General features: G+C 39.1%; 2 protein-coding genes across 2 annotated transcripts; one reads left to right on the top strand and one right to left on the bottom strand.

The window, feature by feature from the left end:
- Positions 1-574: 574 nt before the first annotated feature.
- On the bottom strand, positions 575-1,495 carry LOC113759576. The gene is made up of 2 exons (XM_027302153.1): positions 1,142-1,495; positions 575-931 (listed from the first exon to the last, which is right to left on the bottom strand). The coding sequence occupies exons 1-2, from the start codon at positions 1,493-1,495 to the stop codon at positions 575-577; spliced, it is 711 nt and encodes a 236-aa protein (XP_027157954.1).
- Positions 1,496-21,407: 19,912 nt separating this feature from the next.
- Positions 21,408-25,322, top strand: LOC113759575 (putative disease resistance RPP13-like protein 1). Its single transcript, XM_027302151.1, has one exon. It carries the CDS (start codon positions 21,408-21,410, stop codon positions 25,320-25,322), a length of 3,915 nt encoding a protein of 1,304 aa, XP_027157952.1.
- The last annotated feature ends 177 nt before the right edge of the window (positions 25,323-25,499 follow it).

The following is a 25,499-nucleotide window of genomic DNA, read 5'->3' as shown; positions in this document are numbered from 1 at the left end:
GGGAGCCGAGACGGGGGTCTAGACTCGTAGGTGTTTAAGTGAAATGCCGAGGTGGGAGGTGCTTAGTAGCACTCCTGATCTCGGTTCTTGTATTATTTTTGTAATGCCTCTTTTCTTTAAATGAAATATCTATTTCTTCTCATCTCGGCACTTTTAATTTCTCGCTTCGTTCCCTGCTTGTCCCCCTTATTTTTTAATAACCGATATGTGGCATCGAAGTATTGAAAAATAACAAAATATTTGAAGTCATAACTTGATGAAATTTTCAAGCATAATACAATTTAAGATTCTTGGCGTGCCAAGTTCTCGGCACTAGAGAGCCATCTCGGTAGCTTAGCCTACAACACCCACTGAGATTGGATTCCACAACCTGGTAAGGGCCTTCCTATTTTGGGCATAATTTTCCTTGCGGTTCAGTGCGGCTGACCGAGTTTTTCCTTAGGACTAGATCTCCTGGTTGGAATCGATGATGTTTTACGCGGGTGTTGTAGTAGCGGGTCAAAGTATTTTTGTAGGAAGTTACCCGAGTTGAGACAATGTCCCTTCTTTCGTCGACGAAGTCGAGGTCCAACTGTCAATCTTCTTCGTTCACCTCGGCTGCATAAACTGCCAGCCGAGAACTGGGTGTAAGGATCTTAGCAGGGATGACAGCCTCAGTTCTGTAGGTCAAAGAAAAGGGTGTTTCTTGCGTGGCTGACCTCGGCGTGGTCCGATAAGACCACAGGACATTAGGGAGTTCTTCTACCCAAGACGATCCAGTTCGGTGTAGTCGGGTCTTGAAGCCATGCAAGAGAGTTCGGTTGAAATTTTTTGCTTGACCGTTGGCTTGGGGGTGGCCCACCGAAGTGAAGTGTTGCTTGATGTCGAGGTTCTCGCACCAAATCTTAAACAGGTTCTCGGCAAACTGCCTCCCATTATCAGAAATGATGACCTGAGGTATGCCGAAACAGCAAACAATGCATTTTCAAAAGAATTTTTGAACCGCCAGCCCTGTAATGGTCCTTAGAGGTTCGGCCTCGACCCACTTAGTGAAATAATCCACAGCGGTTACAAGGAAGGTATAACTTCCGACGGCTTTTGGGAAAGGACCGATGATGTCTATCCCCCATTGCTCGAACGGTCAGGGTGAGATGATTGGGACCATGAGGTTTGAGGGCTGGTGGTGCTCGGGGGCATAGCCCTGGCAGGAAGGGCAGCCGAGAACAAAGTTTTGGGCATCTTGTCGAACAGAGGGCCAGAAATACCCGAGAAGCAGGGTCTTCTTGGCCAACATCCTGTGGCCGATGTGAGCCCCATATAGGCCTTCGTGTATCTCGTGGAGGACCTGGCGTCCCTCCTTGGGTGTAATACACCTCAGCCACGGGCCAAGGTAGGAGCGCTTGTACAGTTCCCCATCACGGAGAGCGTACCGAACGGCTTTGCGTTGTATCCTTCTTGCTTCGGCTCTGTCCTTTGGGATGATTTTCTGGCCTAAGAAAAGGATGAATGGCCTCATTCATGTGTCTCCCGGGTGTACGAAACAGGCCACCTCTTCCACGTATCCCGACTCGTTCAGTACTTCCACTAAGACGGTCTTGTTAAGGTCAGAAAATGATGTAAAAGTCAACCGGGATAAGTCCTCGATTCGCCTATTTTGGGACCGGGGGATTCTTTGGATTTCGAAAGACTTGAAGTACGCGGTGAGTTGGTGAACTTTGGAGAGATACCGTTGCATGGTCTCATCCTTGCCTTCATGTTCACCAAGAACTTGATATACTACAAGTTGGGAGTCGCTGCAGACGTGGATCCGTTGGGCCCCGAGCCTGCGGGCTAGCTGGAGTCCCGCGATCAAGGCCTTATATTCGGCTTCATTATTGGTGGGCTGGAAGTCAAAGCGGAGGGCATATGAGCACACTTCTCCTTAGGGGCCCTCCAGGAGCAGTCCTGCTCCGCTGCCATCCCCGTTAGAGGATCCGTCCATATACAACGTCCACAACTGTGGGTTGGACACTTCGGCGATGGCGGAGGTGGATTCTCGACCTTCCATGAAGGTGAGTTCGGCAAGAAAGTCGGCTAAGACTTGAGCTTTTATGGCGGTGCGCGGTTCATATGACAGATCGTATTCTCCTAATTCGACAGTCCACTTGGTGAGGCGCCCGGAAGTCTCGGGTCGCACCAGTATCTGTCGAATAGGCTGGTCTGTCCTAACGGAAATGGGATGAGTTAGGAAATAGGGTTTCAGCCGCCGAGTTGCGTGGACCAATCCTAACATGAGTTTTTCCACTCGGGTGTACCGAATCTCCGGCCACGGAGAGCTCAGCTGACATAGTAGACTGGCACTTGGGTGCACTCATCTCGGATGAGCATAGCACTGACAGCTTCGTCGGCGACGGAGAGATAGAGGTACAGTTTTTCTTCGAACCGAGGTGAGGCGAGGGTAGACAGGTGGTGCAGATATTGTTTCAATTTGTCGAAGACAGCCTGGCACTCTTCAGTCCAGGCAAAATGATCAGCCTTCGTCAGCACCATAAAGAAGGGCAAGGCTTTCTCAGCAGATTGGGACAGGAAGCGATTCAGTGCGGCCAGGCGTCCGTTTAACCTCTGAACTTCTAGGAGGTTCCGAGGTGGGGACATGTCCTGAATGACCTTGACCTTGTCGGGGTTGGTCTCGATTCCCCGGCGGCAAACCAGATACCCCAAAAATTTTCCTGATGTGACGCCGAAAACGCATTTCTTAGGATTTAATTTCATCATCGAGTCCCGCAGGACGCCGAAGACCTCCCTCACATCTGACAAGAAGGCCGAAGTGGTTAAACTTTTGACGAGAATGTCGTCCACATAAACCTCCACATTGCGGCCGATCTGATCTTTGAAGAGGCGGTTGATCAGCCTTTGATAGGTCGTCCCGGCGTTTTTTAACCCGAACGGCATTGTAGTATAACAGTAGACACCCCGGTCGGTGTAGAACGCTGTTTTCTCTTGGTTCTCCTCACTCATTCCTATTTGATGGTACCCTTTGAAGGCATCTAGGAAGCAGAGGATCTCATGTCCCATTGCCGAGTCGACGAAGGCGTCTATCCTCGGCAGCGGATAGCAATCTTAGGGGCAGACCTTGTTAAGGTCGGTGAAATCCACACACATTCTCTATCCACCAGTGTCCTTTTTGACCATGACAGGGTTGGACAGCCAGGTGGGGTATTGGACCTCATGAATCATCTTGGCGGGCAAGAGCTTGTCGACCTCATTGGATATGACCTTGCTGCATTCGGGGCCGAAGTGCCTACGTTTCTGTCTCACAGGACGGGCCTGTGGATTAACGTTAAGCTGGTGAATCATAAGCTCGGGTGGCACTCCGACTACTTCATCAGCGGACCACGCGAAGACGTCTCGGTGGTCCTTTATCAAGTGGATCATTTCTTCTTTTAGGGGCGAGGGGAGTCCGATCCCCACTTGGACCAGTTGGTCAGGTCTCGCCTCATCCAATACCACCTGCTCTACCTCGTCCCCGGGCTCAAGCCTTCCGGGCTTTTCGGTCTTCTGAGGATCGATACTGTCTATGGAGAGAACAGTGGCCTATTTTCTTCGGCCTTCGATGCAGTCTGGGGAGTGACCGCGGCATGGATGGTGGCGAGGTAGCATTCTCGGGCGGCGTTCACGTCGCTGCTCATCTCGGCCACCCCCGCAGGCGTCGGAAATTTGAAACTCAGGTGGTAGGTAGAGTACACAGCCCTCAAGGCGTTGAGTGTGGCCGACCTATTAACATATTGTAAGGAGAATCTGTTTTGACCACCGCAAAGCTGACAGGTACAGTTCGGCAGCGGGGATGACGCCCGATAATCACCATCAGGGACACCATACCTTCCGGGTGGACTACGTGTCCCCCGAAACAGACGAGTGGAGTTCTGACAGTAGTGAGTTGCTCTCTGGTCAGTTTCAAACTTTCGAAAGTTCGGTAGTACAAGACGTCTATCAAGCTTCCGGGGTCAACATAGACCTTTTTGACTATATAATTATTGGTGAGAACTTCAATCACGAGAGTTTCGTGATTGCTGGAGGCGGCAGGGACAGGGTCGTTGGGACCATAGGTAATCACCTCGAATAACCGGGAGCTCGGCTCGGCCACCTCCATACAGGCTTGGCGGTAGGTCCGTTTTCGGGGGTTCTGACTGTCTCCTCCCGTCGGGCCACCCGCGATTGTGTTGATCACCCCGGCGATGTTAGGGCCGTAGTCCGGTGATCCGTCGCGCGGAAGCCGCTGGTCCTCCCTATGGTCCTCGAGACCTCGGCAATAAGTTTTTGGGTCCCGCCTGTCTTCTCGGCGAGGGTCTCGATTATCCCGGTGGGAGGCGCTTTGGTGGAAGCCTCCGTCCTTGCGGACGAATTGTTTCAAGTACCCCTATCGGATCAGGTTCTCGATCTCTAGTTTCAGATCGTTGCAGTCCTCCGTCTCGTGCCCAACATCCCGGTTGTAGGCACAATAGAAGCTGGAGTTCCTCTTATCCCTCCTCTCCAGAATTTCAGGGGGGCTCAGCCGAGGTGATTCTGCCTCATCACAACCAAGACGTGAGACCGACTGGAATTGAGTGGTGTCAGTTCGGCATCCGAGGTGGACGACCTTTCTTTCACGATCCGATCAAAGACACTCCGGCGGTCTCAAAATTGATTCGACGAGCCACTAGGGCCTTGTTCGACTCGGCCGGTGTCTTTTTTCCTCCGAGATTCTTGTCCAGTACGAGCTGCTTGGGCTTCTCGCTTCATGCGGTTTAGGTCCTCATTTCGTGCGGTTTAGGTCCTCACTTCGGATTCCTTGGTCTACTCGTTCCCAAAGTTTTCGAAGTGTACGGGAGTAATTCCGATGTATCTCGATATGAAAAATCCCCGCAATCAACCCGTTGGTGAAGGCAGTTATGGTTACCTGCTCATTTTGATCAGGTATCTGCACATTTTTCTCATTGAACCTCTGCACATACGAGCACAGTGACTCGCCGGGAGCCTGCTGTAGGTTCAAGAGGTAAGCTGAAGTCTTTGTAATTGGACGAGACGATACAAAACAGTAGATGAACCGGTCTATCAACTCGTCCAGTGAGGAAATGCTCCTCGGTTCTAAGCCTCAGAACCATTTTCGGGCTGTCATTTGTAGAAAAAATGGAGAAAGCTCGACAAATCACGGCGTCGGGGACGCAGTAGAGTCGGAATGCAGAGATGAAGGCGCGGAGGTGATCCTCGGGGTCACCTCGGCCATCGTAGGAATGCAAGGTTGGGAATTTAAAATTTGGGGGCACCATTTCGCCATTGATGTCGTCAGTAAAGGGCGGAACACTCATGTAGTCGGCTGCCAAGCCTCCGGGGCGCCGAGGTGGGTCCTCAACTCGTTTTCCCAGTAGACCCCGGGAAAACGCCTGAAAAATAGAGACAATTTTAGAGGTCGTTTTGGAAGAGGCGCGCCTGGAAGTACTCCGAGAGAGGTGCCCCTCATCAGAATCCTCACCCGAGGTACTTCAGGTGACTTCATCGATCTCCTCTTGGAGGATTCAGCTTTTTCTTTCCCCTGCCTCTTAAAGTACCTCCCTGGTTATTCGAAAATGTTGGGATTGTCAGCTACGAACTCGACCATCTTGGCAATGGCGTCCTCGTTGGGGGGCTGGGTTCTTGGGGGCCCTTGTTCTTCAGAAATGTGACCTTGTTGGGCTCCCGAGGTTTGCCCAACCCCGGTTGAGGGAACTCTCCCGTTTCTGGAGCGCGTAGATCTCATTTTAGCAGTAATCTCGTTACCACAGACGGTGCCAATTGAAGAGGTGATTTTTGGTGGGTAGTTGAACCGACCTAAAATCAGTCCCTTCTCAAGTGAGGTGAGGTGTATTTGTTTATCCGAAGTGATGGCGGGGCTTCTCCCCTGGGATCACTCCGACGGTCAAGTTAGTATGAGAACGAGAGAAAAAATAGTATGTGTGAATAAACAGTATGCTCACTTGTGGGGAGTACATGAGGGGTATTTATAGAGTAGGAGTGGATGACGGGACGGAAGGCTCATGCTAGTGGGATCCATGTCCTGGTCATTACGGCTCTGTTCTCTGCTAGGAGGTCTGACTCTGACACTGTAGCCGCCTGGGCATGGTGACGGGGAACCTTGCGTAGTAGCCATTAAGAGCATCAGATGCTTTTCAGATAAAGCACTGGTCCCGGATGATGTCAGATGTGTTGACATCATCAGCGTGCAGCCGAGGTGGAGGTCTGAGGTACAGAGGTCCCCTAAGCAGTAGACCAGGGACCTGGCCGAGCTCAGGAGTCATGTTCAGGACACGACTGCGCTCGTGTGAAGGACGAAAGGAGGTCACCTCGGCAGTACTGGGACCGCCGAGGTGAGCATCCTCACTCAGCATCCTCTGTTCTGTTTACTATAATCAATAAGTGCTCGAACAATGCCAGAATGCCCCTTTCTTGCGGCCAAATGAAGTGCAGTCTCACCAAGAGCATTCTTTTCCGTTAGCAAACTGCAATTTCGCGCAAGGATAAGTTGGACTACATCTGCAGAGTCACAGGGCTCTGATAATACGTTAAGGACAGAGTAGTCACAGGATTGGACTAATACGTGAAGGACACTGTTCTTTTCTGGAGTCCTCTGAGAAAGAAGACTTTGTTCTGTTTTCTTTTTGTACTCGCTGTCGCCGGTAAATTCCTCTATTCAACTGTTTTTTTTCACTTAATTTTTTCCACTCCAGTCTTGTCATTGAAAAAAACGATAAACTTGCTTAATTGTTAAGCTTGGATGCCCACTGATTTTGGAGATTGTTAAACTTGCTCTGTGTTTTCTTATTTGTGCTTAATATCATTGCATTTCCAGTTTTAAAATCACAGATTTGTTGAACTACAAATCTAGTTTCGGTAATTATGGCAGTAAACTTGTCTCAGTTATTCTAGTGCTGTTCAATTTTCTTAATTTCACTTCATTCCATTTGTTATGGAATTTGTGTATATCTTTGTCTTTGTGGGAAGTTAAAACACGAGATGAATTTGTTGATCTAGAAAAATTGGATGACATTTTTCAGTTGAACTCGTGTTTACAAATCTTACCTACTCAAGATCTATCATATCGAGATTAAAGCCGCTGATTATGAACCACATCAAATTCTGCCTGAACCGTTTTCTCTTTAAAAGTTTTTTAGAAGCCTTTTGCAGTTTTGCTTGGTTCGACTTGGACAATCATTTGGTATGATACGTCCGAAGATTGATGATTGATGATTTGGACAATCATTTGACAGAAGAGCACTCTATTATTAATATTGAAGATTGATGATTCTTGAAGATTGTGTTCCTTAATGTGTTGTAGAAGGTTGAGATGATTGTAGCTTTTATTGAAATTTTATTGTATTTTGTTGACATTCAAAGTGTTGACAGAAGCCCTTTATTCCATCATGTAGATTGTTTGAAGATCAGGGTCCGTTTGGATTCCTTGTTTTTGCCTCTGTTTTTGAAAAACTGTTTTTCACATTCCAAATGTTACAGTAAATGTGTATTTCAAAAACAATTCCAAAAACACCCATATCCAAACATTATATCAAAAACAACTCCAAATATACATGTATATTTCAATTTGTATATTTCAATTATGTATATTATATATATATATATTATATTAATATAAATTGAAATATACAAATTGAAAATTATATATTTATATATTTATATATGATATAAATATTTATATACATTAATATTATACATAATATAATATACATAATATGTAATAGTGTATACATAAATTTATAAATATTTATACATAATATTGTATACATAAATGTATAAATATTTATACATAATATATTATGTATATTATATTATAACTATACATTATTAATGTACTTTCATTATTATGTACATTATTCTGTATAATAATGTATAATATATAATATACATAATATGTAATAAGGTATAAATGTATATTATGTATAATATATTATATTATGTATATTGTATTATATATATACAATATTATGTATATTATACAAATTAAAAATTTTATATTATATATTTATATATTATATATTATATAAATATTTATATAATGAAATATACAATAAATATTACAAATTGAAATATTATATAAACACCATATTTATAATATTATAATATTTATAATTAATATTAGTGTATATTATATTTATAAATATTTATATATTAAATATTTATTTATTTATTTATTCATATTACAAATATTTTATTTTATTTAAAATATATTTTTATATATTTATAATATATTTATATAAATATTATAAATATTATAAATTATATATAATATAATATATAATATATATTATATATTATACATTTATATAAATATACATTTATACATAATATGTATATTTTTATGTATATTTATAATATACATTTATATTATGTATTATATATAATATAATACATTTATACATTTATATTAGTATACATAATATTAATTTTACATTTATACATAATATTAATATATATTTATAATATATTAATTTATACATTTATATAATATTCATTTATAATTTATACATTTATAATAATATGCATTTCTAGATTTCTAAATATATTTATATTATGTATTATATATAATATAATATATTTATAATACATTTATATATTTTTATATAAATATATAAATATATTTATTTATAAATATTTATAAATGTATTATGAATGCATAAATAAATATTTGTATATTTATATAAAAATATAAAAATTATTTATTGTAATTTATAATTTATACATTCATATAATATTCATTTATAATTTATACATTTATAATAATATACATTTATACATTTATAAATATATTTATATTATGTATTATATATAATATATTTTTATATAAATATTTTATATATTTATATAAAAATATATTATAAATGTATTATAAATGCATAAATGTATATAAATATAAAATTATAAAAATTATAAATTATAAAAATACTCAAAATTATATTTCAAAAATACCTTTAAAAATAATCCAAAAAACATTTACAGTAAATGTTTTTTTATATAGTTTTTGAAAAACAACCCCAAAAACAACTAATCTAAACGGACTTGTATTTCAAAAACGAAATGCTACAGTGTTATTTTTTAAAAACAACCCCAAAAACAGCTAATCCAAACGGATTAATGTTCTTGGAAATGCTGATGTTCTTGCAAATTTGTTTGTCTTTGCTATTGTCTTTGCATTCATACAGGAATTTGCATTCCTATGACCCGTCCCTATTTTTTCGGGTATCCGAGGATCGGGTACTTGAGGACAATCGGAGTGGATTAGGGTCAAAAAAATAGTGACCCGACATCTTAGGGTCGGGTCAGCCGTTTGCCGTTCGGGGCGGGTACCCGACCCGTGCTCACCCCTACTAATGCGTAATGTATACAAAAAAAGCTACGTTGAAAATCTATTGTTGTGGGCCTATCTATTTTATTTAGACAAAAAATGCATCTAACCTAGGCGCACGTATAAACAATGCATGACACATGTTTGGAAGTGCTTTTCACAGGCCATATTGTGGTGCTTTCTTTTTGCTTTGATTCATGAGTGAGAGTTGTAGGACCCATATTTTAGAAGCGTAAATGTTGAAATTACCTGAAATCAAGTTTTCTATTTTAGGTATATTGCAATTAATTTGGAACAGATAATAAAAAAAAAAGAAAAGTATGGAATCTTTAATGAAATGGAAGAAGTATATTTTTGTGTGTAAATTAAATGGTGAAAATTCTAGCTACATCAGCTCGGCCCAATCTAGACCATTAATAACATGGCAAAGGTGCATAAATTGAGAACCCTTTGCTCCGACCCATTCAAAGAGCAAAGGAATAAATAAATAAATAACATCAAAATGAAAACCTTTTTTTTAGAAGAGACGTAGTTAGAATCATTTGAAATTTGGAGTTCAAAGTTCTATATGTTGTAAACTATTCTAATTTAGAAGAATCTTTAAAAATTTTATAGAATCTTTAATTTAATTTCTATCTTCACCTTGTCATGACTCAATATTTGAGAAAATATATGAGGAGGGCTTTTACTTAAACGATTGAAGGTTTAGTCAAGCACCTTATCGACTTGTTGCATTAAGATATAAGGTTTAGAACAAGTGAATCTTGTCTTCTTCCTTAGTATGGCTAATTCTCTGTTTCGATCATTTGGTTATCAAAACTTGCTAAAACACTTACCTCAAATACTTACACAATTATGGAAAACCTACAAGATCGAATGTCACCTTTCACAAGGAAAACTCTGCCGTTTTCTGTCCGTATCTGTGTACGTAATACAATATTTAATAGACGTGTAACTTCAGGATGCAGAAAATTAAAAATCATGACTTGAAGGAGGAAAGAAAAAATAGCTGATAACTCTACGGAGGTAAATTTAAAATAGTTGATCAATCATTTATGACTAATCTGGGAGGAGGTAAGAGGATTTGAACTAATGACCTCTAATTTTTTGGGTCTCGATCTTAATCATTAGATCAAAATCTCCTCAACTAGCATAGCCAAACTTCTAAATACACTACGTACAACTGCGATTTTTCCTTATTTGCAACTTTAACATTTACTTGGAGCTTGGTCTCAACTACGTATGAGTAGTTTTGGAATTCAAATATGAAATAATTTCAAAACTTTGTTTGAAACAATAAAAAATCATCCTTGTTTTCAATGTTTGAGAAGTTAAAAGCTGTTTTAAGAAACAATCAAAACTAATAGTTTTACTTTCACAAAGATGTTTATAATGCGTTTTAAGTAGTTCAAAAGACTCTTACTAGCATCTTCTGCAAGGGAAGCTTCCCAAAAAGCCAAAATTTAATATTTTTAAAGTTAAAAAAGCCAAAATTATGTATCCCTAAAGTTAAATCTACATCCTTTCATTTTAATTCCATTCTTTATATATGGCATATTTTATTAATGTTCAAAAGTCCATCTCTTCCCCGCAACTTCATTTTTCTCAGTGTAAATTACTAACAAGCCTATTGTGGTTCAATATATTGTTACACGACTCTCCTAAGGTTTTAACATATTCATAATATTCCTCTGTAGTTTTATATAAAGTAAAAAATGATTGAAAATGCGGTCGATTAAGGTGATTGAATTGGACATGCTCCGAAAATACATGTAATAAAATCATAATATCTGTTTAACTCGCATATGATTTAATGAAATATATATTTTACTCTTTGGTACTTTTTACATTTATCTACATAATTTTACAGGGGATTATATGCAAAATCTTCAGAAGAAGCCCCACTCGGATGTACCAATACAAATTAACGCGTTAATGTATGACCCTTGCTTGACTTATAGGATTTGGCTGTCAGCAAAGTCAAGTCAACTTCCAATATAATTTGATATTGGAAGTGCGTTTTGGCTGGGCAAGGATTGGCCGATTGGGACTGCAAAGATTATCCAATGGGTTCTTTGAGGGGCTGCTGTGTTAGCAGACTCATTTGTATGCATAAGGCTCCGAAAAACCCAAAATTATGTATTCCTAAAGTTAAATCTACATTCTTTCATTTTAAATCCATATTTTGTACATGGCATATATTGTCAATGTTCGGAAGTGTGGTTCGATTAGTTCATCCTCCCCCCTCCCCCCTCCCCCCCACCCCACCCCACCCCACAAAAACCCACCCTATCTCTGCAGGTAATTTCAAATTTATTAGCATAAATTACTTATAACCCCTCATTGTGATTTTGCATATTATGACATTTTATTTTACTAAGATTTCAAAATATTCACATAACTCTCTTCATGTAAAGTAAAAAATAGACGAAAAACACCATTAATTAACGCAATTGAATTAGATGTACTCTAAAAATGCATGTGAATGTGATGAAATCATAATATACACTTAACACTCTTATAAGTTGTACAAATATCTTCTTTATCTCCTTGTAATATTTTATAGTTATCCACATAATCATTCAAGAGTTATATATTATCACAGAAGTTACTGGTAATTTACCCATTTCTTAAGGCTGTTTCTGCATTTGTTCAACAAGTCTCAGAAGACCCCCTCGCCCCCCCCCCCCCCCCCACAACCATAAAAAAAGATGTACTCAAACAAATTAACATGCTAATTTCCATTGATAATTCTATGACCCTTGCTTACCTTTTAGGATTAAGATTTAAGCTCTTAGTCAAGTCAAGTCAACTTCCTATACACTTTGGTTTTTTTTTTTAGAAGAATATTTATCTAATTTGATATTTCTCTGAGAGTCCAAGAAGAAGGGTTTTGGTTAGAAGCTTTATCTTTTTATTTCATCTATCTTATTTTATAATTCATCGGTAAAAGGAATAGACAAATGCATTCAATTAAAGAAAATGCAAGTCTGATCAAGGACCCGTTGATGTACTTAATCACCTTTCCTGTTTAATAATCAATAGCTACTTCACATCCTTACTTCAAAAAATTTTAAGACGTTAAGAAATATTTTTGTCCAAATTGATGAAAAAAATATTTTGGAAGTAGCAAAAGGAGAAACTATAACTAATAAAATGAGATGGAGAGAATATTAATTTTGCTAATTCAGATGGGACTTTCACAATGTTTCTAAATTTCTTTCTTTATAAATATATCACAAACTTTATAAATATATCCCTTTTGTATAGGTGGGAGATTTGAAACCCTCGCCTGCTCTTGAAGTCTAGGATTTCTAGGAAACTTCTTCTAACGGGCAATTGCATCTGTCTAGCGATAGTCTCCTATGAATTTTCAACAGCTCAAATGGTCCCATTGGACCCATACCCTTCCATATAATATTAGAGTAATTGTAGGATATTGTCGTTTAACATATAAAATAACAAGGAGAAAATCGTTCAAAATATTTTTCACATCTCACCAAATGAATTTTTTCATTTCTCACATAACCCACATATGGTTGGAGAGATTGAAGAAAGAAGGAAGAGGGATGGGTTGGGTGATTTGAGAAGAGATGACAGGTGCCGAACCTGTGCAATAATAAATACCTGCTTAAATAAAATATAATTTCTGTAGATAGTGATAAGCAGGGTCGAATTCACAGGGACTGGGGATAATTTATTTCTTTTAGAGTTCGAAGTATGGGGGGGTTTTTGGAGAATATAAAATAACTAATTAACTAACTAATAAAACAACTAATAGAAATAAATAGAAATCAATCAACAACCAATATGACTCTAGCCAAAGGTACAACTTTTCAGACACGGTCCATGCAACTGATCATCGACGCAAAGATAATTCAATTACTCATTAATAGATTGGTTATAGTTGCCATACACGCGATGAACAACCAGTCTTTCCTTAATTTCTCGATAGTTAAGGTACGACCGTTAACTATTTCTCTAACCAAGAAATAACCCTAGGTACGACCATAGGATTTAATTACTTGACTGCATTAATAATTAGAAAAGCCCAACCCTAACCAACAAACACGCTACGAGAGTTTGTTTAAGTTAGATCATACGTTTCCCTAACATGAAACCAATCACGCTAGTCGCCACTGGTATTAATCGATAGAACAATTACGGATTCAATCAATTAATATGACAGTAGATTATTAGGTTAATTCGAATATCGGGCCCTTGACATTCAAATAACAAAACAATCAATAGTAATTAAATCAGGAAACGTACAAATACCAATAAATAAAAGAAATAAATAAAATAATTAGATCTCACAGATGTTCGGAACCGAGTCCTCAAATTGACCTTCGACTAGAAAAAATGAATTAGTTCATCTTCGTGGAGGAAATCCCATGCAAAATTGCAGAAGTAATTATTCTAAAACAAAGCTATGTTTCCGTCCTCCCCCTAGAAGAAAACGGCAAAGCTATATATAAAGTAATGAATACGAAGGAACTAGCTAGAAGCAAAAACAAAACGAAGCTCTCCTATTCTAAAACAAAAACTACTTCTTGTCTTGTGGTCCCCACGAATAAGGAACAAGCCACAAAGACTAATGCCTTTCTTCTCCTCTGTACGTTTGTTTCCTTAAAGCCAAAAGAAATGACTCAATGCTATCTATCTAGTGGTCCCCACCGAATTGAGAGTCCAAAGGCCAAAGAATTGGAGCTCTGCCGAAGTCCTTGATTCTAGTTTCCTCTTCATAGAAAAACTTCTAATCAGCAAAAGAGATGCAATCCGTCTGTGGCATCTTGTGGGCCCGGGTTTGTGAAGCTCTTTGGAGTCTCCCACGTGTGGAGCAATTTTCCTCAATAGGTCCTCCTTTTTAGTATATTTCAGTTCAACTTCCCTGTAGATAGGTCCAAATACCAAATATAAGTATATATTAACAATTTAAACAATATTTGGCAAGGACAAAGGGGAAATTAATAATAAAATAACCAACAATTAACACCCTATCAATTCCCCCCACACCTAAATCATGCTTGCCCTCAAGCATGGGGACGACAAATAACACCAAAATGTGAAAATGGGTATTGCTCCATCTACCATATTGCCAAGATACCAAGGAAAACATCTATCAAGCATCAGTGATCAGGGTTCAAGAAACATCACCCCGGTTAGCTTCTAAACCACAAACTCCTCCAATTTAAAGCAAACTAATCTAAGAAAAAGGAATGGTTGCTCACATTTATCAGCAAACGGTCCAACTATTAACCAAAATCTCGACATTAAGATCACAAACCGGCAAGCTGATTTATTCGCATACTAACACAATCTTTACTTTACTTTTTTTTTTCTTTTTGTTGTTCTTGTTTTTTTTTTTTTGTTCGAGTAACAAAAGACTTAGTCTATAGCCCTTAGAGCCTTTTGACGCGAACTCCAACATTTGCCAGATGGAGGAGCCCGGTTACTCAGCTCTAATTGCTACGGGACCACGCACTCATAGCAACTACTACCTTTTGACGCGAAAATCAACACTTTAGGTGAAGATCCCCGGTTACTCAGTAGTAACTACTAGCGGAGTACAGTCAACTCTTATTTACAACCATATAGCACGATATCTAAAAGCAACACAAGAATAACAGCAGCCAGCCTCAAATTTCCAGACATGGAGAACTAAAATTAATAACTGGACCAATTCACATGAAAAATGCCAACAATCATTCCCTATGCTAGAAAAATTAACCAAAAATTGGAAAAGTTAAGCAATTATTGATATTCATCAAAGAGATGTTCCTGAACTCAACCACATCAACTTGATACCTTTTTATTAATAAACTTGGCAATAGCAGAATTAGAGACAACAATCCAGCATCAAACTTGGTATTCATATGAAGACTGACCACTAGAAAAAAAAAGAAAAGAAAATAAACGAAAAAGAAGATAAATATCAAACTAAAACAAAGGAAAAACCTCTAGAACCTAAAAACAAAAATACTAGCACCCCAACTGATCCCCCCCTACACCTAAATAACACATTGCCCTCAATGTGATAACGTAAAAGCAGAAGGAAGGAGAGGGGCGACGGTACTTCCCTGAAGTTATCAAAATAGGGGCGGTTCAGGTGGAAATTGTGGATCAACTCGCATCTGGAGCTGGTGCCATTCGTGGCTTCATCATGGACTCTAGATATCACTCTAAGCAACAAGAGACTACAATTGCCAACAAATAATGGAAGCCGGAAATTCAAAGCAATAACAATTTTAAATCCAACCCAACGAATAAAATGCACAATTCAACCACCCAGAGGACATACAAATACCCCAACACTTATGGTAATGGCAATCAATACGCACTTGCGGTCCCAATGTAGTCAATTTCAGAATCAATGCAGTCCAAAAGTGCAACAAATGCTCCAATGAATTTAGCAATGAAATGAAAAGGACAAAATACTGGCAATAAAAACAACCTAAACAAGCAAATGCAAACTGTCCCAAGCAAGTCAATTAGGCACACTCGATCAGCAATAAGCAAAGGAAGGGACACAGTAGCCTTCCAATTCAACGAACGGACGCAGAAAGTACCCTACGATACCAGAGCACAGCTCCCAACAATGCACCAAAACAACAAGTCGAACAAACTAAGAGCGGTGCTAGTGCTAATCAAAATAACAAATTTCAGCAATTGGACACAATTCCACCCACAACCTCAACAACTGTCTCCAATTGGACAGTCAAATACTCAACTCAATCTACTAAAATCAGCAAATGACCCAAGAAAAGGGAAATTCCAGCAACAGTAGTTCGGAGACTAACAGGAGCAACACTTTCAGCGCAAAAGCCTAATAGTCAATGGTGCATAACAAAAAATTAAAGCAGAGCAAAATTAAAGCAGCCACAAGAACCTCTTACAAATCGCAACCAATGGTACACAGAAGCGGCACCTAAATGCCCAACCCAAAATCGCAACGAACGCCCCACAGAAGCAGAAAACCCCCAAAATCAACTCCCAATAACTTCCAAAGAAAATAGCTATCAGAAGGTCTAGAAAATATCAATCTCAAGGGCGAAAAGAAGTCCCAAACAAATGAATTGGGATAGTAACTATGGCCATGAAATCAGCAATCAATGCACTAAGTATTATAGTTGCTGGATTGAACAAATAAATGCACAACTCTGCCAACTACAATTCAGCAGAGGCCCGAATACTTTAGCTACTTAAATCAACAGTCATAGGGCATCAAGAATTCAGCAAAATAATTTAGCAGGGGCCCGAAAACCAAAATTCAACATAGAACCCAAAGTCTGTGCCCAATTCAATCTAGAAATCTATTCCAGAAATAGTACTCCAAATATAAGTAATTTACCTTAGAAAGTTGGGCCAATAAATTGGGAAAAACAAATACCTCCGCTTCATACCAGAGACACCAAGCAGATGGCCATGGGTGGTGGAGCAGTGGAGCAGCGGAGGAGCTGTTGGCCGTGAGATGGTGACGAAGTGGAGAGAGAGCAGAGGGAGATGGCGGCGGTTGGCGGAGCTTAGGCGAACTGGTGGTGGCACGAGCTCAGGAGGCAGCGGCGCGCTTGGAGTTGCGCGCGGAGATGTGGCGAGCTAGCGAAGAGGCGGTGGGCGAAGCTTCGTGCGCGCGAGCAGCGCGCGACGGTGGCTCTGGTCGCGGACGAAGCTGGAGGAGAGCTGGCGGTGGTCGCGCGTGATGGAGCTCGTGGCGCGCGACGGCGGCCAGGAGGCACGCAGTAGGGAGGCAGGCACGGCCGTGAGCTGTGGGTGAAGTGGAGAGAGGCTGGTGAGGCGGACGAGCGGCAAGAGGGTTAGCGGTGGAGCTGGGCGTGCGGCAATGGCGAAGCTGCGGCGCTCGGTTGTTGGAGGTGGAGGTCCATGGGCTCCAAGCGACAGGCGGCGGCGAGGGATTTCGGCCAAAGAGAGAAAAAGAAAAGAAAAAGAAGGAAGCGGGGAAGAAGAGGAAGAAAAGAGAAAGAAAGAAAGAAAGAAAGAAAAGAAAGAAAGAAAGAAGAAAAAAGAAAAAGAAAAAAATAAAAGAAAATAAATTGGTTTTGGGGGTTTTTTTTTCAATGTTTCTTTCCAATTTTTTTCGGATTTAAATTTTCAAAATTTGAATTTTTGAAGAAAAAGAAAAAAATGTTTTTTTTTTTTGAATTTTCTCAATGTGAAATTTTTTAATTTTTTAATTTTTTTTTTGGGTTTTGGGTCGTTAAACACAGCGTGGGCATGCCAAGATTATAAAACGTCCACTGATCTCAGGAGTCACAAACACCGCGTGGGCACGCCAAGATTGCTGTCCTGACCACAGTGGAGGAAAACATTAAGACCGACCACAACCTAAATAAGAAACGACATAATTAAAGAATTTAACAACGAAAAACAATAAAATCAATATTTGGGTTGCCTCCCAAAAAGCGCCTTTTTTTAATGTCTTTAGCTAGACATTGTCATCTTTGCTCAGGGAGGATAAAATCTTGTGACTCGTTTCAATGCTTCATCCTTTATATAGTCCTGATAACCCTCGTAAATAGAGTAATCCTTGAGCACACGAACTACGGTTTTCCTTGGACTAGTAGATGGCGCCAAATAATCAAGCAGTGATCTCAATTCTTCATCCACTCCTCCATCAAGAGCACTCAACGGTTCAAGATATTTGACCATAGCTACTCTTAACTTATTTCTGCCATGAGACTCAAAAACTTCCGGTATAACAAAATCAATCTCATTAACAGAAATCATAGAGTAAGAGTTAAGAAAATGCGGGTTAGGGAATGGAGGTGGTGTCACCATATTTGATGATTCTTCACTGGATTCTTTCACTTGAATGGGTTGCGGTTGGGGTTCCATTTCTTCCTTTTCGGCTTCTTTTTCAACTGCATCTGTAGATCTCTCATTTTGACACTCTTGCATCTCCTCATCACTAGTCAAGCAAATTGCACTCTCATTTTCTTCAAAATCAACAGTGGTTTTCGAGGGCAATTCTTCAATTTGAGAAGCCAATCAATTTATTCTGGATGTCAATAGACATATTTGATCTGCTAGATTACACATTGCATCCTTCATCATCCCATTTCTCATTTGTGTCTCCTGTTGGAATTGATATGTATTAGTAGCTATTGATTCAACTATTTCTTCAAGAGACATACATGACATAGATGATGATTCTTGAGACTCATACTGCTGAAAATTCATTGGCCCTGTTGTATAATTATAACTGGAGTTATCCTACCATCCTTGATCATACTCGTTTGGATTAGGGTTATACCACGTTTGAGACCAGAGTGAAAAATCTCCATAATTATTGAGTGGGACACTCAGATTATCTTGATATTCGGGGCAAATACTGGTTGAATGATCCCTGGCATAACAAATTTTACAGGTTGCAACAGCCATTCTTTCTCTAATAGAGTTTAGTGCCTCTGAATATGCAAATTTAGCAAAAAAACAAGCCTCATTGCCTTCCCTGGAAACAAAATCCAGTCTATCACCAAAATACGGAGTGTTAGAAGCCATAAACTATATAAAAAAAATAAGAGAAAAATAAATAAAATAAATAAAAACAAGATGAACTCAAAAAGAAACAAATTAATCTGGCACCAGTCCCCGACAACGGCGCCAAAAATTGACAGGTGCCGAACCTGTGCAATAATAAATACCTGCTTAAATAATTTCTGTAGATAGTGATAAGTAGGGTCGAATCCACAGGGACTGGGGATAATTTATTTCTTTTAGAGTCCGAAGTATGGGGGGGTTTTTGGAGAATATAAAATAACTAATTAACTAACTAATAAAACAACTAATAGAAATAAATAGAAATCAATCAACAACCAATATGACTCTAGCCAAAGGTACAACTTTTCAGACACGGTCTATGCAACTGATCATCGATGCAAAGATAATTCAATTACTCATTAATAGATTGGTTATATTTGCCATACACGCGATGAACAACCAGCCTTTCCTTAATTTCTCGATAGTTAAGGTACGACCGTTAATTATTTCTCTAACCAAGAAATAACCCTAGGTACGACCATAGGATTTAATTACTTGACTGCATTAATAATTAGAAAAACCCAACCCTAACTAACAAACACGCTACGAGGGTTTGTTTAAGTTAGATCATACGTTTTCCTAACATGAAACCAATCATGCTAGTCGCCACTGGTATTAATCGATAGAACAATTACGGATTCAATCAATTAATATGACAGTAGATTATTAGGTTAATTCGAATATCGGGCCCTTAACATTCAAATAACAAAACAATCAATAGCAATTAAATCAGGAAACGTACAAATACCAATAAATAAAAGAAATAAATAAAATAATTAGATCTCACAGATGTTCGGAACCGAGTCCTCAAATTGACCTTCGACTAGAAAAAATGAATTAGTTCATCTTCATGGAGGAAATCCCATGCAAAATTGCAGAAGTAATTATTCTAAAACAAAGCTATGTTTCCGTCCTCCCCCTAGAAGAAAACGGCAAAGCTATATATAAAGTAATGAATACGAAGGAACTAGCTAGAAGCGAAAACAAAACGAAGCTCTCCTATTCTAAAACAAAAACTACTTCTTGTCTCGTGGTCCCCACGAATAAGGAACAAGCCACAAAGACTAATGCCTTTCTTCTCCTCTGTACGTTTGTTTCCTTAAAGCCAAAAGAAATGACTCAATGCTATCTATCTAGTGGTCCCCACCGAATTGAGAGTCCAAAGGCCAAAGAATTGGAGCTCTGCCGAAGTCCTTGATTCTAGTTTCCTCTTCATAGGAAAACTTCTAATCAGCAAAAGAGATGCAATCCGTCTGTGGCACCTTGTGGGCCCGGGTTTGTGAAGCTCTTTGGAGTCTCCCACGTATGGAGCAATTTTCCTCAACAGGTCCTCCTTTTTAGTATATTTCAGTTCAACTTCCCTGTAGATAGGTCCAAATACCAAATATAAGTATATATTAACAATTTAAACAATATTTGGTAAGGACAAAGGGGAAATTAATAATAAAATAACCAACAATTAACACCCTATCAAGAGAGAATGTAATTAAGAGATTTGGGTTCATTTTTTATGGGTAAAAATGTTAAATCCCATTTATAGTTAAACAAATAACCAGATTTATATTCATTTTTCTTTAAAAAGTAGGATTTGATCTAAAATGTATTCATTTTTTCAAAAAAAAAGTGAGATTTGACATAATATATATATTATCAATAGAAAGTGAAGTCTAATATTTTTTTTTTACATAAAAAATGATTCTATATGGGTTACGTAGTGATTTCAGACTAAAAATAGTCAAAAACTTTGGTTGAGACTAAATTTTGCTAACTTGAATTTATGAGGTACATAAAGTTAATGTTTTGAAAGTGAAGGACGAAAAAATGTATTATACGAAATATGAACGACATTTTGAACAATTTTTTTTAAAAAATTAGAATTATGGAAACAACATATACCAGCTACTTATGTGGTTTGATGTTATAGTTATTTAATTGATTTTGTGTCACGAAATACAACCAAATTACACTAATTAACGTTAAACAACTAAGGAAAATGGTCAAAATTAGACCAGGTACAAATGAATTTTGTTGCAATTGTCTAGTTATTATACTTTTTACATAATATAGTGTACTCTTATACAATTTTGTGGTACTTAAAATTTTATTCGTGTTCATCAACTCATGCATAAATACATGAGCATTTGTAAATGTACACTATGTTGTAAATGCAGTACAACAATTACCCTAAGAGCACCAACCATTCTATCTCAGAAGTACCTCCCTCAATTCGGTCAAATTCCACACAAAAGCAACTTCTTTATGTGGGTTACTTTAATGATTGATGATGTAATATAGTGCTACAGAAAAGAAAAATATCTACTGGTACTACATAAGAAATGAAGACGCCTGCTTTGGAAACTTTTTTCTTGCCAGTTGAAATGTTTTGTGCTGATCACTTTTCCCGTGAAGACTCTGTAGTTTCCCTGATCTTTCAATCTTATTTCCCCTTTCAAGTTTTCAGATTTTTTGCTCGTTGCTTACCTACACGATATAATCCGGAGGAAAAAAAGGAGAGTGAAAAATGGCACTGATAGAAGTCTTTCTTGGTGCAATCATCAAGGTGATATTTGACAAGCTTGCTTCTGTTGATTTGAAGAAACTTGCACGCTCAGAAGGCTTAGATACTCAGCTGAAACTATGGAGCCAAGTGCTATCCCTGATTCAGGCAGTGCTTGATGATGCAGAGGACAAGCAGAATATGAGGATCGCTGTGAAGCAGTGGCTAGATGACCTTCAGGATTTGGCGTATGATATGGATGATGTGATTGACGAATTCTCCACAGAAGCTTGTCGAAGAAAGTTGATGGAAGCTCAAGGCTCTACTAGCAAGGTAAGAAAGGTTAAAATCCCTTCCTGTTGTACAAATTTTTCTGTTAAAGATTATAAGTTCTACAGAAAAATGGCTCCCAAGGTGGATGAAATAACTAGGAGATTGGAGAGCCTGAAAGAACAAATCAAAATCCTCCATTTGGTAGAGACTGTAGCAAAGAGGCCGAACAAAACTAGGGATAGATTGCCATCAACTTCCCTAGTGGAGTCTTATGTTTATGGTCGAGAGAATGACAAAGAAGAGCTGCTGAAATTGCTCCTTTCAAATGAATCGAGCGATGATCAAGTGGCTGTGATACCAATTGTTGGCATGGGAGGGGTTGGTAAAACAACTCTTGCTCAAATGGTATACAATGATGACAGAGTCAACGAAGTTTTCGATTCCAAGGCTTGGGCTTGTGTTTCAGATGATTTGGACATTTTTGGGGTAACAAAGACAATCCTTAAAGCAATCACAGCAGGTGGCTGTGATTATGAGGATCTGAATATGGTTCAAGTGAAACTGAGTGAGGCCTTGACCAGAAAGAGGTTTCTAATTGTTTTAGATGATGTTTGGAATGAAAAATACGAGGACTGGGACATCCTGCGCCGCCCATTTCTAGTTGGTTCATCTGGGAGCAAGATAATTGTCACCACTCGGAATCATAGGGTGGCATCAGTAGTGTCTTCCACTGCTGGATATATTCTGAAGGAGTTGACAGATGATGAAAGCTTATGCTTACTGGCAAGACATGCACTAGGAAGGATAAATTTTGACAGGTACCCCAATCTAGAAGGCATTGGTAGGAGTATTGTAAGGAAATGTAAGAACTTGCCCTTGGCCGTGAAGACTCTTGGAGGGCTGTTGCGTGATAGATCGACCCCAGATGAATGGACGGATATACTGAAAAGTGAGATATGGGAAATAAAAGAGGATCAAAGTGATATTCTTCCAGCACTAAGATTAAGCTATTATCATCTTCCTGCCAATCTAAAACCGTGCTTTGCTTACTGCTCCATATTTCCCAAGGACTATGAGTTTGACAAATATGAGCTTGTATTGCTCTGGATGGCAGAGGGTTTTCTCGAGGAATCAAAAGCAAGTGATCTTATGGAGGACATAGGGGACAATTATTTTAAGGAGCTACTAATGAGGTCCTTCTTCCAGCAGTCAAGTTCTATTAGTTCACGTTTTGTGATGCATGACCTTATTAACGATCTAGCTAGATATGTTGCTGGAGATTTTTGTTCAAGATTGACAGATGACTTGGAAGAGAACATCAAATGCACGATTCTTGACAAGGTTAGGTACGCATCATTCATAAGTTCATGGTATGGAGCTACACAAAAGTTTAAAACTCTTCAGAGAGCAAAACATTTGCGGAGTTTCCTACCATTGCCCATTTTTGTCAAGGATGAAAATTACATCGCAAAAAAGGTCATAGCAGAACATTTGCTGGAATTGCGATACTCAAGGGTGCTATCATTCAGTGGCTATGCTATCTCTGATCTACCAGATTCCATCAGTGAATTAATTCATCTAAGGTACCTGAATTTGTCTGGTACTTCGTTGAAATTGTTGCCTGAATCATTGAGTAATCTTTGCAATTTACAAACACTACGATTGCGCAACTGCAGGAAGCTGATTAACTTACCGGTGGGTATTAGAAAATTAATTAACCTGCGCCATCTTGAAAATTCCAATACTAGTCAATTGAATGAGATGCCTTCAGGGATTGATCAGTTGACGAGCTTGCAGACACTATCCAAAGTGGTTGTGAGCAAAAATGGTGGGTTCAGGCTGAATGACTTGGGAAACTTGTCCTTACTGGCAGGGTCACTCGCCATTTTGGAGTTGCAAAATGTTACGAATGTTCAAGAAGCACGGGATGCCAATTTGAAGAACAAGAGGGACCTTGATAAAATAGTATTGGCATGGAATAGTGAATATGATGATTCACTGAATAAAGCTCTTCAACAAGATTTGCTTGAGGCACTACAGCCACACACAAACCTAACGAGTCTTGAAATTGAGTTCTACAAGGGAGACAAATTCTCTTCCTGGGTGGGGGATTATTCATTTACTAAATTAGTAAAAGTAAGCCTTAGAGGTTGTACACACTGCAAGTGTTTACCATCACTCGGGCAATTGCCTGCGCTCAAGGATTTGAGCATTCAAAGCATGCTTGAGGTGAAGGCAATAGGTACCGAGTTATGTGGCAAAGATTGCTCTTGGGAATCTTCCTTTCCATCGCTTGAAAGTCTAACATTTGATGACATGCCAGAATGGGAGGAATGGACTTGCCACTTAAGTTCAGCAGGAGAGAACGAATGCCACTTCCCTCTGCTCCAGAAGCTCTGTATAAGTGGATGCCCAGAGTTGAAAAGCATTCCTGTTTTGCATCTTCCTTCACTCTCTGAACTAAAGTTGCAAAAGTGCTCGGTGGGAATTGCAAAATGTTTTTACAATTTGACCTCATTAAACAAATTGGAGTTTAGGCAGATTATAGGGCTTGCATCCCTCAAGGATGTGTTCATGCAGTTTCCATCTGGCCTTGAGGATGTCACATTACATGAGTGCCATCAACTGAAGAATCTGTGGGGCTCAAGTATTACTATAAACATTGTGCAGCTAAAATCTTTAGTTGTTTCAGAATGTTCACAGCTTTCATCCTTGGAGGAGCTTGCTGTCTTACCCATGCTTAAATATCTTAAGATAGAAAGTTGCAGTGCTCTCGAGTCTTTGCCTACATTATCTGGTCTTAACATATTGCGAATAAGCAGATGCTCAGCCCTCAGTTGCTTGCCAATGGACAAGTTGCTCCTCCCTCAGCTTAGGAATCTTGAGATCAGGCATTGCCAGAAACTGAACCTTACTCTGGAAATTGTCATAGAGGACACTTGCACATCGATTGAGAGACTGGTTTTCATTGGCTGTCCATGTCTGAATTTGAGAACAATGCTTGGTTCAGTCTATAGTTTTGCAAGTCTCCGGTCTTTAGATATTAGCGATTGTGATTATCTGGATCAATTGCCCACTCCCGGTTTGGAACGTCTTACCTTGTACAGTTGCAAAAATGTTAGTTACTTGCCCAGTGGGTTGGGAAGACTAAGATCTCTGTTGCTGTTTTCTTGTTCAAGTCTCTTGTTATTTCCACAAGGAGACTTTCCTCCTGGTCTGAACTTTCTTCACATAGAGGCAGGAGAAAACTTACAGCTGAAGCCCCTGTCAGAATGGGGACTCAACAGACTCACGTATCTTGAAAGTTTCAGCATCCGTGGTGGATATCCAGAGCTGGAATCATTTTCTGGTAGTGGTGATGATGGATTGGCTTTGCTTCCTCCAACTCTTAGGTCCGTCGCCATTGGTGACTTACCAAATCTGAAATCACTCTCCAGGTTCTTGCGAGGTCTTTCAGCTCTTCAACATCTGCGTATCTTTGAGTGCCCCAAGCTTGGATCCCTACCAAAGGAATCACTGCGTAATCCGCTTCAAACTCTAGTAATTTATAAATGCCCACATCTTGAGAAAAGGTGTTTGATGGATAGAGGAGACTACTGGCCCATGATTGAAGACATTCCCCTTGTGATAATTGGCTGTGATAGCATCTGGTATTCAGAGATTTAGAGTTCCTGATTTTCACTTTAATTTATTGCTCAATTTTCTCACTGATTTTCACTAAAAATTATTGTTCAATTTTTTTTCTTGACTCCAACAAATGAAGTCATTAAAATTATTGTTCAATTTATAGCAAAGACCATTAAGATGAAGTGAAAAAGACAAAAATACAAGTCAAGAAAAATT

Source organism: Coffea eugenioides, chromosome 2 (genome assembly GCF_003713205.1).
Source record: "Coffea eugenioides isolate CCC68of chromosome 2, Ceug_1.0, whole genome shotgun sequence".
NCBI classification, from domain to species: Eukaryota; Viridiplantae; Streptophyta; class Magnoliopsida; order Gentianales; family Rubiaceae; genus Coffea; species Coffea eugenioides.
The sequence above is the reverse complement of the archived record's forward strand: the minus strand, read 5'-3'. Positions and strand labels throughout refer to the sequence as shown.

Excerpts from the sequence above, each read along its gene's own strand:
- LOC113759576 (XM_027302153.1), bottom strand. The coding sequence starts at position 1,495 with ATGAGGCCATTCATCCTTTTCTTAGGCCAGAAAATCATCCCAAAGGAC. Across the intron at positions 932-1,141 it reads ACCAGCCCTCAAACCTCATG|GTCATCATTTCTGATAATGG; the intron begins GTCCCAATCATC and ends GGCATACCTCAG.
- LOC113759575 (XM_027302151.1), top strand. The coding sequence starts at position 21,408 with ATGGCACTGATAGAAGTCTTTCTTGGTGCAATCATCAAGGTGATATTT.